We start from the raw sequence: 16119 nt of genomic DNA, 5'->3' as shown, positions 1-16119 counted from the left end.
GTCCAGCATTTTGCAAAAGCCCAGGCTTGAGGTTATTAGTGCTTCAGGGGGACCAGTGTCCTGATCCCCAAGGAGCACAAGGCACTGCGAAATGTAGGTCCCCAGACTGTGGGACAAGCGCCAGAAGAGATTCCACACCTGAATAGACTGAATTCAAAACAGCGCTAAAGGCAAGAAGCTTCTTCCGGCAAGTTTATCCATATGGTTTTTAAACTGAATTTTAAATTATGGTTTTTAAACGTGTGTTGTTTTTAATACGTGTATATTATATTTTTATCCAGGCAGGCTTTTTAAAACCATGCCAGGGTGGCTTTTATATGGGGCAGTGGTCCATAAACTCTGCTCTTTAAGGGATTTTGGACTTCAGTTCCCAGAATCCCAGACTATTGACCAAACATGGCTGAGGCTTCTGGGAGCTGAAGTCCAAGATCTCTTAAAGGGCAGAGTTTGGGGATCACTGAATGGGGGGATGTGCTTTAAACTTTAAGATAATTTTATACTGTCTTACTCTACACTGAGCCCATCCACACTTCAGAAATAATGCGGTTTGGTAACCACTTGCTGTGGCTGAATGCTGTGGAATTCTGGGACCTGTAGTTTGGTGCCATAACAAACTACACTTCCCAGAATGCCATAGCATGCGGCCATGGCAGTTACAGTAGTCCACAACAAACTATACTTCCAACAGCATTGAACCACGACAGTTAAAATGGGGCCAAAGTGGACCATTCCTGACGGACGGAGGGAGCCTGCGTTTTCCGTAACGAAACATGGCCGCCTCCAGCGGGTTTGTTTTTCTTCCGTACAACAAGATGGCGCCCTCCATGCCAGCGTCGCGAGAGGCAAAGCGCCGCGGGCGGGCGGGCGGCCGTCAAGCAGCGCCGGTTCGCGACACCCGTACTGTCGCAAAACGGCGGCGAATGGCTTCTGGGCGGCGGAGCGGCGAGCGAGAGGCGTAACGAGGAGGCAGGGAGCGAGGTCATGGATCCCAACCGCATCATCCAGGCCCTCAAGGGCACCATCGACCCGAAGCTGAGGCTGGCGGCCGAGAACGAACTCAACCAGGTCAGGGGCTCGGAGACGCTGGAGAAATAACCTGCTTTTAACGCTTTGTCTGACTCTTTCCTATGGAATTCTGGGAGTTGGAGTTTGTTGTGGGGCCCCACAACAAACTCCAACTCCCAGAATTCCATAGCTGTTAGCCACTAGGACACCACAGGACCCTGAGTTAAACGTTTTCCATTGTATATCTTTCTGGCTCAAGGCTATGGAATTCTGGGAGTTATAGATGCATAGAGTGAACAACCTATTATTATTATCATGCTTTGTTTATATAGCTCCAAAGGAAGACTGGAGAGAGACTATATCATCAACAGTGGGTTGAACAGAGGCAGTGGCTTCTTCCTGGCACGTTATATACCCACAATGCCTCACAAGGGCACTCTTAACCAGTTTAACCATCTCCTTTCTGAGTCCTAGCCTGCAGACACCACTTTCCTCTCCTCGGAGTGCAGTGGAGTCTCCCTCCTTGGAGGTCTTTAAGCAGAGGCTGGATGGCCATCTGTCAATGGGGATGCTTGGAGTGAGAGTTCCTGCATGGCAGAAAGGGCTTGGACTGGGTGGCCCTTGTGGCCTCTTCCAGCTCTATGATTCTGTGAAAGGTGTTACAAGTTCCTTGTTCTAGCCTCTGGAGCATGGCCTTTCTACTTCCTCAGATGCAGTCTCCACCAGATCCATCTGAGGAAGTTGGCTTAAGTCTACGAAAGCTCATACAGTTAGTCTCAAAAGTGCTATGAGATCTCTCTACATACCAGTCATATGGTCATCCATCCACTCTGGCCTTAGGCAACGTCTCTCCTCCTGCCTTTGTCCCTCAATGCCCATACAGTACTGTAGTTAAAACTGAACTTGTCACCTCAGCATCACACCCACAAGTTTTGCATTTCTATGGCTATTAATGCAGCCTGATTATAAAGGTGTTTCCAGTGCACCAGTTCACTCCATGTATCTGACAAGTAGACCAAGTCAATGAAAGCTTATACTACATTTAGTCTCAAAGGCTCAAAATATCCCTTTACATATCCAGTCATATGTGAATGCATCTGTAAGGTGCCACAAGGTACTACTCTTTTTACAGCTCTGACTGTCTGGTATCATACAATTGGCTTCAGGGGTCATGCTGTCCATCCCCATCCCTGCAGATGTAGAACCTATGCTGTTGCAGCATCCCTGACAGATGACATTTAACAACAGAGAATCCATCAGCCTCTGCAGCAAGTCTGTTCTGCAGCCCAATGCCTTATAACTGCATTGAGGCCTTAACAGTTATCAACGTATTCTGAGATTTTGAACCCCTTCCTTTCTTTAGCTACTGATTTCACTCTATAATACCTAGATTTGTTATGGCTTCTAATTTAACAACCATTCCATTCAAATCAGCAAAAACATGGGAGGGGGCTGAACCAAAACTAAATCTGCTCTTTCCCCTGGAATTGATGGTTTATTTAAAACATTTAACCAGGAAAAAAAAGATGGCAGCGAAAGAAACATTGGGACTTATTCTGGCTCTACTTATAAACGTTAAATATTTCATGCAATAAATTTCTGACAAGTTGACATCCTCTTTGCCATCTCTTTGGGATTTGGATATGTGTAAGCAGCATTTTGAAAAGTTTCGCTTTTCTTTTTAGGTAGCCAAATAAATGATAACAGCCCTGGTATTTCTATAAATGAGCGAACAGTCAAAAGAAACTGTCTCATTTGATGGAATTATAGTGTGTGTAGTACATTATATTACAGTATATTAGATCAGAGCCCCATGATAATCAGAGAGCCTGCTAAGCAACAGGATGAGTGGCAGTCATTAGGTTGGGATATAAAATCCAGATGTACAAAAACCATAGCTCAGCCATGACTCAACAGTGAGATTTTGTGGTGAATCAGTTGTTTAAAAATGGCATAAAACATCAGAACTATGATACATGACAGGGAATGAAAAGTTTGTGAAGTTTGGCTTGAAACCAAGGTGCTCCCGGTATTCCAAGAAGTCCTGTGCTGCCAGCATTTGGTTTCATGTACTCCAATAAAAGATTTAAGAACTCTATAGGAAGTTAATCTGTAGCTCATTTTGGCAAAAGCATTGTTTGTTACTTTCCTAATAGGAAAAATATGAATTCAAGGCAGTATGCATTATGATAGTATGTACAAACAGCACTTTGCCTGTGTATCCTGTTAGATTTATATAGTCCTTAAAAGCTACATGTTAGTGCCTACTATAAAACATTGGCTCTGATTTGGACAATGAAATGAAGGCAAAACTCTTCAGGTGTTGTACCAATAAAGACTTTCCCCCAGCTATATGTGCCAATATTTATAATACTTGATTTTTTTTTCTTCACAGAAGGCAAGATTACAGTTTTCCACATTTATTTAGCTAGTAATAGCTGTAACATCTGGTCTTGAAAAAGGTGGGCCCACATAGCTGCAGAGAGTATATGAAAAAAGTATGCACCATATATTCAGAAGAAAACCGCAATAGACTTTGTGGGGTGCTGTCTAGGAGTGATTGGTGCTGATCCACCAGTACTTGGTCTTACATTTCTTTGATATTCATGTATATTTGGGTGCCATTGAGTGCTGGCCCTGTAGAAACTGAAAGACATTCATAGAGCTAAGCCTGCTTAAGAAATGCCACAAATACATGTTTGGAAAAAGAGCCCTAATTGAACCTGGAGGAGCTGTACTGGCAACTTTGTCAACCTCACCAACTCAAAGTCTACTGTGAAGAATGTATTTTCAAGTCATGAATGTTGGTGAGGTAGAGCAAATGAGACTTTGAGGAGGCTGATAAACTATATAGCTACTTTTCTGTCCTATTATATTAAATTTAAATCTGTATGAACAATTCACTGTTACACCCGGTAAAGTTTGAATTTTCCACTGACATTTTCCACACAAGGCTTCTTATTTGGATTGAGGAAGCTCTTGGAATTTAGGCAAGATTTTAAATTTTACTCAGGCAGGTGTTTAAAAAAACCCACACCTTCCACTGTGTACTTTAATCTGTGGTATTTTCTAACTCCCAAAGATAATTTTAATGTATTGCCTGACAGACAAGTGTCTGCACAAGACTGTTTTACTGGCTGTGGAATGAAGGATATCCCACAATATTCAAATGTCCAGAGCCAGAAAACATATTCACATGCAGTGAAACATTTGTTTCAACTAGTTGGCATCCCTCCTACTTTGCTATCGATCTGTCTATTTAAATAAATAAATACCCCAAACAAATGGAGTAGATTTGTAAGAACAATTTTTGTTCTTGCTGTTTTTCATTTGTTAAAAACCCCAAACAAATCTGTCCATGACAGGTGGCTCAAACATGGGGATGATGTTTACAACTCTTCAGGAGAAAGTATCATCAAATATGTTTACTTATAGGTCTGCTTCTGTTTGGATTCTGTAGTGAAGAGGATTCTCCTTGTATGGGGGTTCATATTCCATTGCTCTCCATTTTACATCTAGTACCCATCTTTTTGAGAGCTAGCGTGGCATAGTGGTTTGACTATGACTCTCGAGACAGGGTTAAGTTCCCATCTCAGCTATGAAACCCACTGAGTGACTTGGGCATACTCTTTCATCCTCAGGGAAAGGCAATGGCAAGCCCCCTCTGAACAAATCTTGCCAAGATCACCCCATGATAGGTTCACCTTGGAGTTGCCATAAATTGTAAACGACTTGAAGGTGCATAAAAACAACATCCATCTTTTCACTTAACAAGGTTGTTTTCTAAGCTCTATTGCTGGATTGATTGTTGGGCTATCTGAAAACATATTTTTATAGAGTGGTGGCATCTGGAAACTTCCATTAGAATGACCACAGCAGTTTCTTGTCGCGGTAAGGAGACGCAGAGACAAGAGTGGGGTTCACAAGCCTCCTCCCAGCCAGGTTTTTGGCTGGGCTTTTTATTGTCATCTTGCTTACATTAGTCCATTGTTTGCCTTACAATCATTTGCTAGGTTACGTGCCCTTTTTGCAGTGGAAGCAGGATGTGAAGACCGGCTAAGTCAGCATGGACTTATCTATCTGATTATGGATAAAGCATTGCTATCTTGAGAGAGGGTCACAGTCCTGTGGTCTGCCAGCAGAACTGCCACATCTCAATCTTGATGAGCATTGCTATCCTGAGAGAAGGTCACGACCCCATGGTTTTGCCAATGGGGTTGCCACAGTTTCTCTTTTCTGTCTTTCTACAATTGTTTTAATTTCAATTTTTCAATTATTCCAAGAATGTAATAGTCTGAACTTAACATTAAGTAATGAAAAACACTATTTTAACACACAGGGAAAAGAAATGTTAAAGCACAAGCCCCCAAATTTTCTTCTTAATTTAGTAACAATTTTCCATTTGAAAGCCTCTCAGTACCTCTGTATTGGTTATATACAATTATACCAAATTTATTTGTAGTATAGTTAGACTTTGGAGACCAGGGTTTAATTCCTCGCTCAGCCATGGAAACCCACTGGGTGACCTTGGACAAGTCACACACTCTCAGCCCTAGTAAACCCCATAATAGGGTTGACCTGAAATTATTTGAAGGGACTCAGCCACAACAAAGTTGGTAGTCTAGTACTATAAACTACTGTTACTACTTCACACTTCTCAGTTGGAGGTGGAACTTTATGAATATCTTATACTCAGTAGTTGCTGAGAATTTAGAGGTGGAAATACTTTGGAAACAAACACTCCCCATCTCTGCTTATCAAACCCACTCTTGGACTTAGAGCAGAATAATACATAGTGCATCTAACCCAATCTTTTGGTTAGACACTGATCAAGCAGCTCGAGTCTATGGATGTTTATACTATAAACCTTATCCTCTCATTCTCAGTAGTCTGATCCCTTTGTATACTTACACAGACTGACATGGCTATGTCTTTGAATATAACCCACTGTTCAGTAATTTCGTGTTTCAGGTTTCATGATTGACATCTTTCCGGATCCTGTTATGTTCATTCCCACTCCCACAACTGCATAAATATGCCTTAAACCTAGGCATTTATGCCTAAGCATTAATTATCACTCTGTACTGCATCCGAAGAAATGGGTTTATTATATCCACAAAAGTTCATGTGAAGATAAAAAAAAGGTGCTGTCACATTTCTTGTTCTTTTTTTCTCTCTCCCCTTTTTTTCCTCCTTTTTATGTTCAGTGATAGAATGATAAGCATATGCTTCACTCTTCCTTTCAAATAAATGTTCTCTAAAAGTAGTTAATATTGCAGGAACCCTCCCTTATTGAGGGCAGTATTTTTCATTTTGCAATATGTCATGCTTTACCGGTTAATCTTTTGTATACATTTCAGTCCTACAAGATCATCAACTTTGCTCCTAGTCTGCTACAAATCATTGTTTCCGATCAAGTGGAATTCCCAGTCCGGCAGGCAGGTGAGCTAAAATTAAGAATTGCTTCCAGATATTGTATTTTAATGTTCAATTACTAATCATACATAATCAAATTCAAGGACTGTATTTTTGTCTGACGTCTTGCTGGTCTTGGCAACCAAAGCTGCTGCTTATTATTATTATTATTATTATTATTATTATTATTATTATTATCCTTTATTTATAAAGCGCTGTAAATTTACACAGTGCTGTACATACAGTCTTTTTAATTGGACGGTTCCCTGCCCTCAGCTTACAATCTAAAAAGACAGGACACAAAAGGAGAAGGGAGTGGTGGTGGGGAAGAGGATGAGGGCCAGCAGTTCTTCTCTACCTCCAAGGCCTGGATCAGGGGAGATGGACTGGAGGGAGGGCTTGGCTTCTTAATGGATGGCTAATGAAGTTAATGAACAAGAGAATCGCCCTGTTTGATGATTTCAAGGGAAGCTGGCAAGCATTTTAGAGAAGGCCATTCTGATTTTGGGTCATAGCCTATAGCAAGAAGATACAAAGCTTCTGAACACAGTGGTTCCATCCTTGTTATTATTCTAACAACCATAATAATAATAATAATAATAATAATAATAATAATTGAATATGTTTTATTTATAAACCGCTATCCAAATAGATCATAGCGGTGTACAAGAAATTATAAAACATACAAGAAAAATCTACAATTAAGATACATGTATCTTCAGGCTAGCCCCTGATGATTGTGGGCCAGCCTGTTCTCTCCCTCAGCGGCCGAAAGATGACAGTTATGGAGGGAGGGCACTCAGTCTTCAGGCAGCCCCTGATGACGCTGGGCCGGCCTGCTCTCCCCTCAACGGCCGAAAGATGACGTATTGGAGGAGGGCACTCAGTCTTCAGGCCAGCCCCTGATGACGCTGGCCGGCCTGCTCTCTCCCTCAACGGCCGAAAGATGACAGTTATGGAGGGAGGGCACTCTGTTTCAGGCCAGCCCCCTGATGATGCTGGGCCGCCTGCTCTCTCCCTCAACGGCCGAAGAGAACAGTTTGGAGGGAGGGCACTCAGTCTTCAGGCCAGCCCCTGATGACGCTGGGCCGGCCTGCTCTCTCCCTCAACGGCCGAAAGATGACAGTTATGGAGGGAGGGCACCTCTGTCTTCAGGCCAGCCCCTGATGATGCTGGGCGGCCTGCTCTCTCCCTCAACGGCCGAAAGATGACAGTTATGGGGGAGGGCACTCTGTCTTCAGGCCAGCCCCTGATGACGCTGGGCCAGCCTGTTCTCTCCCCTCCAGCGGCCGAAAGATGACAGTTATGGAGGAGGGCACTCTGTCTTCAGGCCAGCCCCTGATGACGCTGGGCCAGCGTCTTCTCCCTCAATGCGAAGATGACAGTTATGGAGGGAGGGCACTCTGTCTTCAGCCGACCCTGAGACACTGGGCCAGCCTGTTTTCTCCCTCAACGGCCGAAAGATGACATTGTGGAGGGAGGGCACTCTGTCTTCAGCCCAGCCTTGATGACGCTGGGCCAGCTGTTCTCCCCTCAACGATCTATCCATTGATAGATCTTGTCTTTTATTTAAATCTTTAAAAAGTAAGCTAAACTATGGCCATAATAACATTTGTACCAGTGATTTTAGGCCATTGCATGGTATAAAATGATCAGCAATGTTGAATTATACTTTTCCGAGTTTAAGTTGACTACACATTCTGTACAAGCACATGGGTTTCAGCATTACAGCAGGGGGTGAAGCATGAATGTTAAGGATGTTAAAGGTCTTTTAAGCTTATTCTCCGATTTGTTGCCATCTAGTGGTCCAGACATTAACATGTTCTGATACTAGGAAGGTGTGTATAATCTCCTGTCTTGTCCTGACATATACTACTTACTGTCCCAGTACAGTGATGCATTGTCAGTATAACAAACAAATGCTTCCTTCCTTAGCGTCCTTTACGTTTCTCTAGGAAGATCTTCTAAACTATCAAGTGGCTGGCATAAAGTGTAATGTGGGCCTGTACAGACAGGCCAAAATAAAGCTTTTCTGGTCACTTTGGAGGTATGCTGTTTAAATGATGCATGCGTCCTAAGAGGCCAGAGCTGTGCCAAAGCTGTGGTCCAGTCCTTAGGACTGAAACGCAGCTTTGGCATAGCTTCTGGCCTCTTAGGAAGCATGATCATTTAAACAGCATACCTCCAAAGTGACCAGAAGAAGCTTTATTTTGGCCTGTCTGTACAGGCCCTGTGAAACATTTCAATTTACAGCCAATTCTGTCTTACAGAATGCAAATATCCATTAAGTGGCCCTGGTTATACTCCTACCTGGTTACTGGTCTTCAAGAGAGGTCCTTTTCATGATATCACATGGCTCCAAAGTCTGCCTTATCGCCACCAAGATTCAATTTTTTAGGGCTGTGAGTCCTGCCCTATGGAACTCTCTTTGTCTTAGGTTCCCATTTAATTTGTATCTTTAATTTGGGCTTTCCCTGGAAAGTGATATGGCTATCTTGCTTTTATTGGTCATTTGATCATTTTTATTTCCCTCCTCCTCCTCTTTGGTATTCTGCTGCAGGTTTCCTGGTGTATACTGTTGTGATCTTTTTGTGTTTAGTAGTATATAGATCTATGTAGTAAATAAATCAGCTAATACAAATGGAGTACAGACAGTGTGTGTGCGTATGTGAAATTATAAGAATATCATTTCCTTACTCTTCGCTATAAAAACTGCACACCAAACACTGAAAGGGTTATGCTGTGAGGCTCCAGGTCTTTTCATATATATGAGAATAGTTATAAGGACTGCATTTCCCAAAGGGTCTGTTGTTCTTCTGTGACACTGGCAGATGCAAAGGACTTACTTCCTTACAATGCAGTTCCATATGGCTGCAAAATATATCTAAATGGATAGATCTTTTCCACTTGCTTGCCAGGAGGGAGATGTGTCACTCAAGTGGAAAAACTCATGCCATCAACTCCATCTACAAGGAATGGGCTCTTAAGCAGCTATGAAACCACTCCAGTGTAACAAACCTCTGTGTGAATGAAAGGAGTTTCTGTTTCTTGTAATGTTTCATTCAGTTTCAAGTGCATGCTTGTTAGTGCCCTTTAGGACTCTCCAATACATCGCTCTAGTTCTTTGTTTAAAATGGGGTTGGAAACCTGTGGCCCTCTCCAACATGTCCACTGGTAAGGGACTGTGGAAGCAATAATACAAAATATCTAGATGGCTAAAGGATTCCCAGTCCTCTGTTAAAGTGCTTTTTAAAAAACTTCTCCCTGTGGTACTATGTCAGGAAATAAAGTTTATTTCTTCTTTTTCCAATTCAGCTGCTATTTACTTGAAGAACATGGTGACACAGTATTGGCCAGATCGTGAGCCACCACCTGGCGAAGTGATATTTCCATTCAACATTCATGAAAACGATAGACAGCAGATTCGAGATAACATTGTGGAAGGAATTATTCGCTCTCCAGACTTAGTGAGGTTTGTTAGGTTTAAGGACATCTACCAGAAACTTCTGACTTTTGTATTTAATTCTTCTAGTGTGCAAACAGATAATTATGGTTGGGAGAAATTATGCTGATGATGCCAGTATACTTTTTGCTGGTATTTACTCTTCAGGATTCTGTTTTGAAGTGGAGATGTTTTGGGGAAAATAGTGCTTTATAAAGGGTAACCACAAGTGATCTTAAACAGGAGGCATCGATTTGGAAATTGTTCCTAAATGGAGGCTTCCAGGAAAATTGTTTCTAAACAAAAAGGTTGTGATATTCTGTGTGGATGTCTTTATAGAAAACTAAAGGTAAGAAAGCTAATGAAAAAGGATAATTGAAGCTTGTAAAATTTGATGACTTGTAACACCACTGAAGGTTTGTTTTCCAGATGATGTTAAGGAAATTGAAAAGCTATTGAAATATCTTGCAGGGAAACAAAAGGATGATCTTTCCTTATCACTGCCCTAATCCAGTGATCCAGATGAAAACATAACGATTGCATGGTATAATCCCCATGCAGAGTCTGGAAATGGACAATATGATTTGGTATCCTTGTGCATTTTATGAATATGAACACTGTGTTAATCTTAAATCTGAACTGGAATGAAAGGTGGAACAGGTTCAGTTAATGCTTGGTGAAGGATGGTACAATCTTTCTCCTCCACTGAGTGATGCTGCTAGTTTAGGCTGGAGAATCATTGGCCTTTCTACTGTTGAGACTATAGCTCCCATAATTTCCCTTACCACTGGCCAAGATGTGTGGGACAGATGGTAGGCATCAGGGCAAAGGTTTCCTAATAATAATAATAATAATAATTTATATCCCACCCCTCTACAAGATGCAATCGGGGAGGCTTACAAAGATTAAAAAAACATGTATTCCAAAACCCTCAATTCCCCTCTTAAAATACAATAAATGATATAAGAGTTTAAAAAACATACATAAAAATAAAATAAATTTTAAAAAATTATATAGCGAACTATAGACTGTGACTAAAGTGCGGTCGGAGATCTTAGGTTTCTTCTGATGGCCAGAGAAATTATTTGGGAAAGGCCTGTCAGAAGAGATCCATCTTTATAGCTCTTTTAAAGCTGTTTAGGGTGGTAATATGACGGATCTCATCCGGCAGGCCATTCCACAATCTGGGCGTGATAACTGAGACAGTCCTTTGGGAGGTCAAGGACAGCCTTGTTTTATAAGGCTGTAGCAAATTCATCCCTGAGAATCTAAGTGTTTGGGGAGGATTATATGGAAGGAGACAGTCCCGAAGATAGGTTGGACCTAAGCCATTTAGGGCTTTAAAGGTGATAACGAACACCTTGTACTGGGCCTGGAAACTAATGGGCAGCCAATGAAGTGATCTTAGGATCGGTGTTATATGGTCTCTTCTGGATGCACCAGAGACCAGTCTGGCTGCCATGTTTTGAACTAATTGAAGTTTTCAGACCAAGCACGAGGGTAGCCCCATGTAGAGTGCATTACAGAAATCAAGACATGAGGTTACCAGTGCATGTACTACCGTCTCAAGGTCCCTGACTTCCAGGAAAGGGCATAGCTGGCGTAGCTAACAACAGGCACTCCTGACCATCACATTCACCTGGTTTGTCATGTGAAGCGACGGATCTAGGAGCACCCCCACACTGCAAACACAGTGCTTTGAGGGGAGTGTGACCCCTTCCAGGACTGGAGGTTATACCCTGATACCTGGGTTCGTAGCCGATACCGTAAGTACCTCCATTTCCTACCCTTGTTTATCTAAAATGAAGATAAATATAAATAAATCCTTATTTATCGAGTACCTAAATCTGGAGTGGACAAAATATCACCTCTGGGCTGCATGTGTCCAGCCCGCCAGGGTTCCTTTTTTTAATGTGCAAATAGTAATGATTGCATAATATTATCATTCTCTCTTTCAGAATCTGGAAATGGGCAGTATGATTTGGCCTCCAAAATGCCATAGGATGTGTGAATGGCATTTCCACAATGTTTGGTGTCACCCAAGACCTGCCAAAGATCAAAATGAAATGTTTTTTCAAAAAAAGTATTATTGCCCTAAAATGGCCTCTATGGGCTCAGGAAGGACCAGCATTTGGGAACAAAAATGTATTTCTTTTTTGCAGGGGCAAGTTCCTCTGAGAACATTGGATAAAGACAGAACCGTCGAAAAATAATAATTGCAAGCCGCTCTTATAGCCTTTAGGGCTGAAGGGTGGGGTATAAATACCATAAATAAATAATAATAAATAAAATAATGTGTCCCCCTAGCCTTCCACAGTTTCCCACTTCTGATCTAAAACATCCAGAATCTCCAGATTATCAAAGGCACAGATGGTTTCAAAGTATGCCAGCTTTACTTGTTTTATCTTTCATGGGTAGTTTAACTTTATATCTTAACTTTGTTTCTGCTTGCTATTAATTAGTGCACATATTATTTATGGTATGAATCTATTATTTGGAGAGTGGAGGAGAAAAGAGAAGAGAGGAGTACTTAATTACTATGAGTTACTCCATATCCCTTCTCCTGTCTTTGTGTTTGGAAAGATTTTTGATGTACAACTTTTGACAATGAATTGACTGATAATATTTATTTAAAAACAAGGACGCCTGGGTTCTATTATGCTTGAAGACTTTGGTCCAAAACACACTGCAGAAGTAATCCAGTTTGAGACTGCTTTAAATATCCTGGCTCAATGCTAGGGAATTCGTGAACTGTAGTCTTGTTAGACATTTAGCAATCTGTGTCAGACAGCTCTGGTGCCACAATAAACAACAATTCCCAGGATTCCCTAGCACTGAGCCAGGGCAGTTAAAGTGGTCTTATACTGCATTATTTCTGCAGTGTTATTTTGAACCTTTTGCTTCCTAAACTCTCTACTGGAGCCTCTGAGTTCATCTCTGACACAGACAGACTTGTCTCTTGTCTGTTAGAATACAAATTATCCCAAGGTAGCTGACTTGCAACATAAATATGCATTGATAAAATTGCAGTAAACATTTAAAAATATATCAGCATGTGAGTATCATTTCAAGAGAAAACCATGTAGGGAGAGAGGCAGTCCATCTGAGGCAGTCATCATCTGCCTCTGTCTCCTGAAATCCTTCCTCCCCTTTCTCATATTGACTTTTCCTTCTTTTTCCTTCCTTCTTTCTTTTCCATTCTTTTAGGGCCCAGCTGACAATGTGTCTCCGTGCTATCATAAAGCATGACTTCCCAGGACATTGGACAGCAGTGGTGGACAAAATTGGCTATTACTTGCAGTCTCCAAATAGTGGGAGCTGGCTAGGAAGTCTACTGTGCCTGTACCAGCTAGTGAAGACGTATGAGTAAGTGGCTTGTCATCAAAGAAGATTCCTTTCCCAGAAGCTGATAGAGATGACTGTGTCTGGGGAGAACTAGCTCATGCCTGCGCCCTTGCCTGGCTCTTTCAACAACAGCTTCTTAGTTCTCAGAGCATTCAGGGGAAAGCTGTTAAAAAGGGGTGCTATCTTTTTGCACTATACAGGCTCAGGTGTATACTCAGTTGATTAGCGCATACCTGGAAGTGCTCATTTTGCCATTTCTGCTTGTCTTAACTTCTTGGGAAGAGCAAAGCCTTCTCTTCTCCAGTGAAATGGAGGTGTGGTTAGTTATCAACTTTGTGAGAGTCATCAACTTCATGTGAGACTGTATGATGCAGTCCAAAGTTTATGCCTGCTATACCACAGATTACTCCATCCCTTCTTACACTGTGGTGAAATGTGGTTTCTTTTTCAACTTACCTCTAACTTGGTGAAAATTAAATTGGCATCCTGGTAGAGAAATTAGTTTAACATTTCATAAAATCCATGAAATAATGGATTTCATCAACAATCTCTTCTGAATTAAAGAACTTTTGTACTATGTTCTGCAGAGGTACAAGAAAGGGAGGGGTGACATAGGGAGAAAACTCCATTATGCCCTCAAAATGTAGAATTATTACAATAATAGCAAAACAGTACCACCTAACCATTTCTGGGTCTGACTGTGATTGCAGGTACAAGAAGGCTGAGGAGCGTGATCCCCTCATAGCTGCGATGCAGATATTTTTGCCTCGGATTCAGCAACAGATGATCCAGCTCCTTCCTGACAACTCACACTATTCTGTGCTCCTTCAGAAACAAATCTTAAAAATTTTCTATGCACTTGTTCAGGTATGAGCCCAAGCACCAAATATGATCAGATGTGTGATGAATTCCAGATAAAAATAGCCTTGGCTTCTAGGGGGATCTACATATGTATGCTTCAGGATGCCTTGATATCAAGGCTACCTACTTTCAAATTTAAATGGTTAGAATTGTATTTTTAAATATATAGTTAGCAGTCCTCAAATAAAGAAAACTGCTGAGATAGGCAGGAATCTTAATGTCAAAACACACTGCTGGGGGCACAGTCTTGTAGTAAAGTGTGGCTGCCACCCTACCCCATGGTAACCAAACAACTGAAAAAAGTAACTAGAAGTGACTGGGATGTCACTTCCAGTTTCAGGAAGTGATGTGTACATGTCTGGCACAGTGCTGGGAATACCTAAATATGATCCTTCTACCCTGTGCATGCCTACTCCAGTGCTAAGATTAGACAGCATCACTTTTTTACTTCCTGAGCTTGGATCATTCCTCCCTCAAACCTGGAGTGACCAAGGGGAGTATATAGCTAAGAAAATTCTAGAGATGCAATACATCTTTGTTTTTTTGTTTTTGATCTCCAAGTGACATTACCATCTCTTTTTCCCCCTTCTCTCTCATTCCAGTATGCACTGCCACTTCAGCTGATGAATAACCAAACAATGACTCAGTGGATGGAGATTTTCCGGACTGTCATTGACAGAAGCGTGCCTCCTGTATGTATGTTTTACTTTACTGGAAAATTATTTACATTACTGGAAATTACTGATGTTTGGGAGGTGGGTGGGCAAATGGATGTATAAGCATGAGTGTGTGAATGTATCTTCAGTGGAGAAAAGTGTTTAAAGTGTTTTCTCTCCATTAGCTGTGTTCCACCAGCTCAGCAAGAATGTAATAATTTTATGAAATGCAAGAATGTAGATAAACAATAACCTTATCATAAAACTACTCCTTCTTTGTGGTCTCTGTGACTCTGCTTACATTTTTCCAGTTTCAGTTAAACACTCATATGCCCTAACATAAAAGTGACATGAGTTCCTGCATGGCAGTGAGTTGGACTGGATAACCCTTGTGGTCTCTTTCAAGTTTATGATTCTATAATATTATTGTTCGATTGTTTTAACCTGTTGTGAGCCGCCCTGATCGTAGGAAGGGCGGCATATAAATAAATTATTATTATTATTATTATTATTATTATTATTATTATTCTATGACATGTTAGGCATAGCAAAGCTAACAAAAATTTCCTTTTTGGAAGGTAAGGATCTATTTGGTCCTATTTTGTTATTTCAGGCTGCCATCTTATACTTACCTAGGAGTAAATCCCATCTGAGTTCAGTAGGATGTCCTATTGAGTAGGACTGGTATAATGTATGATCCCAAAATAGATGTGCTCATGTAGAAAGCTGATCATTTGAAGAACTTAGGTCCTTGGTCTGTTTCAGGTAAACACAATAAGGCCTAGAGCAGCGATGGCAAACCTTTTCAGGTTTGCATGTCAGCAGGCGGGGTTTGTGCCCCTTCAGGATGGGGCTGCGTGCCAGGGTGGGACTTCTGGCCCAGGGGGTGTGACTTCCACCCTCTGAGGCAGAGCTCCCACCCTCTGGGCGCCCTTTTCCTGGCCCCCAGCTGTCTCTGAGAGACAGCTGGGGTCAGCAAAGGCCTGTGAGGGGGCGGAGCCATGGGCACGGCCCCAGTCCTCCTCTTCCTGGACCTTTCCTCGCCCCAAAGGGCTCTCTGGAGCCCTTTGAGGGCAAGGAAAGGCACAAGAGGGAGAAGGGGAATGGGCACAACCCCTCCCTTCATCCCCACAAACCTTTTCCTGCCTCCAAATGTCTCTCCCAAGACAGTTGCAGACCGGCAAAGGTCCCTGGGGAGGAGCATCTGGCACACGCCAGTCTCTCCTCTCCCCACCCTATTCCCGGCCTCTAGCTGGGAGAAGACTGCAAGGAGGAACCAGAAGTATGCTCCTCTGGCCCCTTCTCCCGGGCACCATTTTCTGGCTTCCACCTATCTTGGAAAGACAGCTGAAGGCTAGGAAAGACAGGGAGGAGGAGGAACAGGCACGCATGTGC

The 16119-nt window shown here is 42.1% G+C and overlaps 1 protein-coding gene across 3 annotated transcripts in view; it reads left to right on the top strand.

The window, feature by feature from the left end:
* Positions 1-910: 910 nt before the first annotated feature.
* IPO8 (importin 8) overlaps positions 911-16119 on the top strand; it is a 57288-nt gene continuing 42079 nt past the window's right edge. Inside the window, exons 1-6 of one of the 3 annotated variants that reach the window (XM_042467919.1) lie at positions 911-1065; positions 6366-6447; positions 9736-9892; positions 13070-13228; positions 13918-14074; positions 14671-14760. In XM_042467919.1, coding sequence (XP_042323853.1) covers positions 982-1065; positions 6366-6447; positions 9736-9892; positions 13070-13228; positions 13918-14074; positions 14671-14760 — 729 coding nt within the window. In that variant the 5' untranslated portion in view covers positions 911-981. Of the gene's footprint in view, positions 1066-6365; positions 6448-9735; positions 9893-11519; positions 12244-13069; positions 13229-13917; positions 14075-14670; positions 14761-16119 lie in introns of those variants that run through there. The other 2 variants (XM_042467921.1, XM_042467920.1) reach the window with 2 other exon arrangements.

This window comes from Sceloporus undulatus, chromosome 5, assembly GCF_019175285.1.
Source record: "Sceloporus undulatus isolate JIND9_A2432 ecotype Alabama chromosome 5, SceUnd_v1.1, whole genome shotgun sequence".
Lineage (NCBI taxonomy): Eukaryota > Metazoa > Chordata > Lepidosauria > Squamata > Phrynosomatidae > Sceloporus > Sceloporus undulatus.
This window is presented reverse-complemented; position numbering and strand designations above follow the sequence as displayed.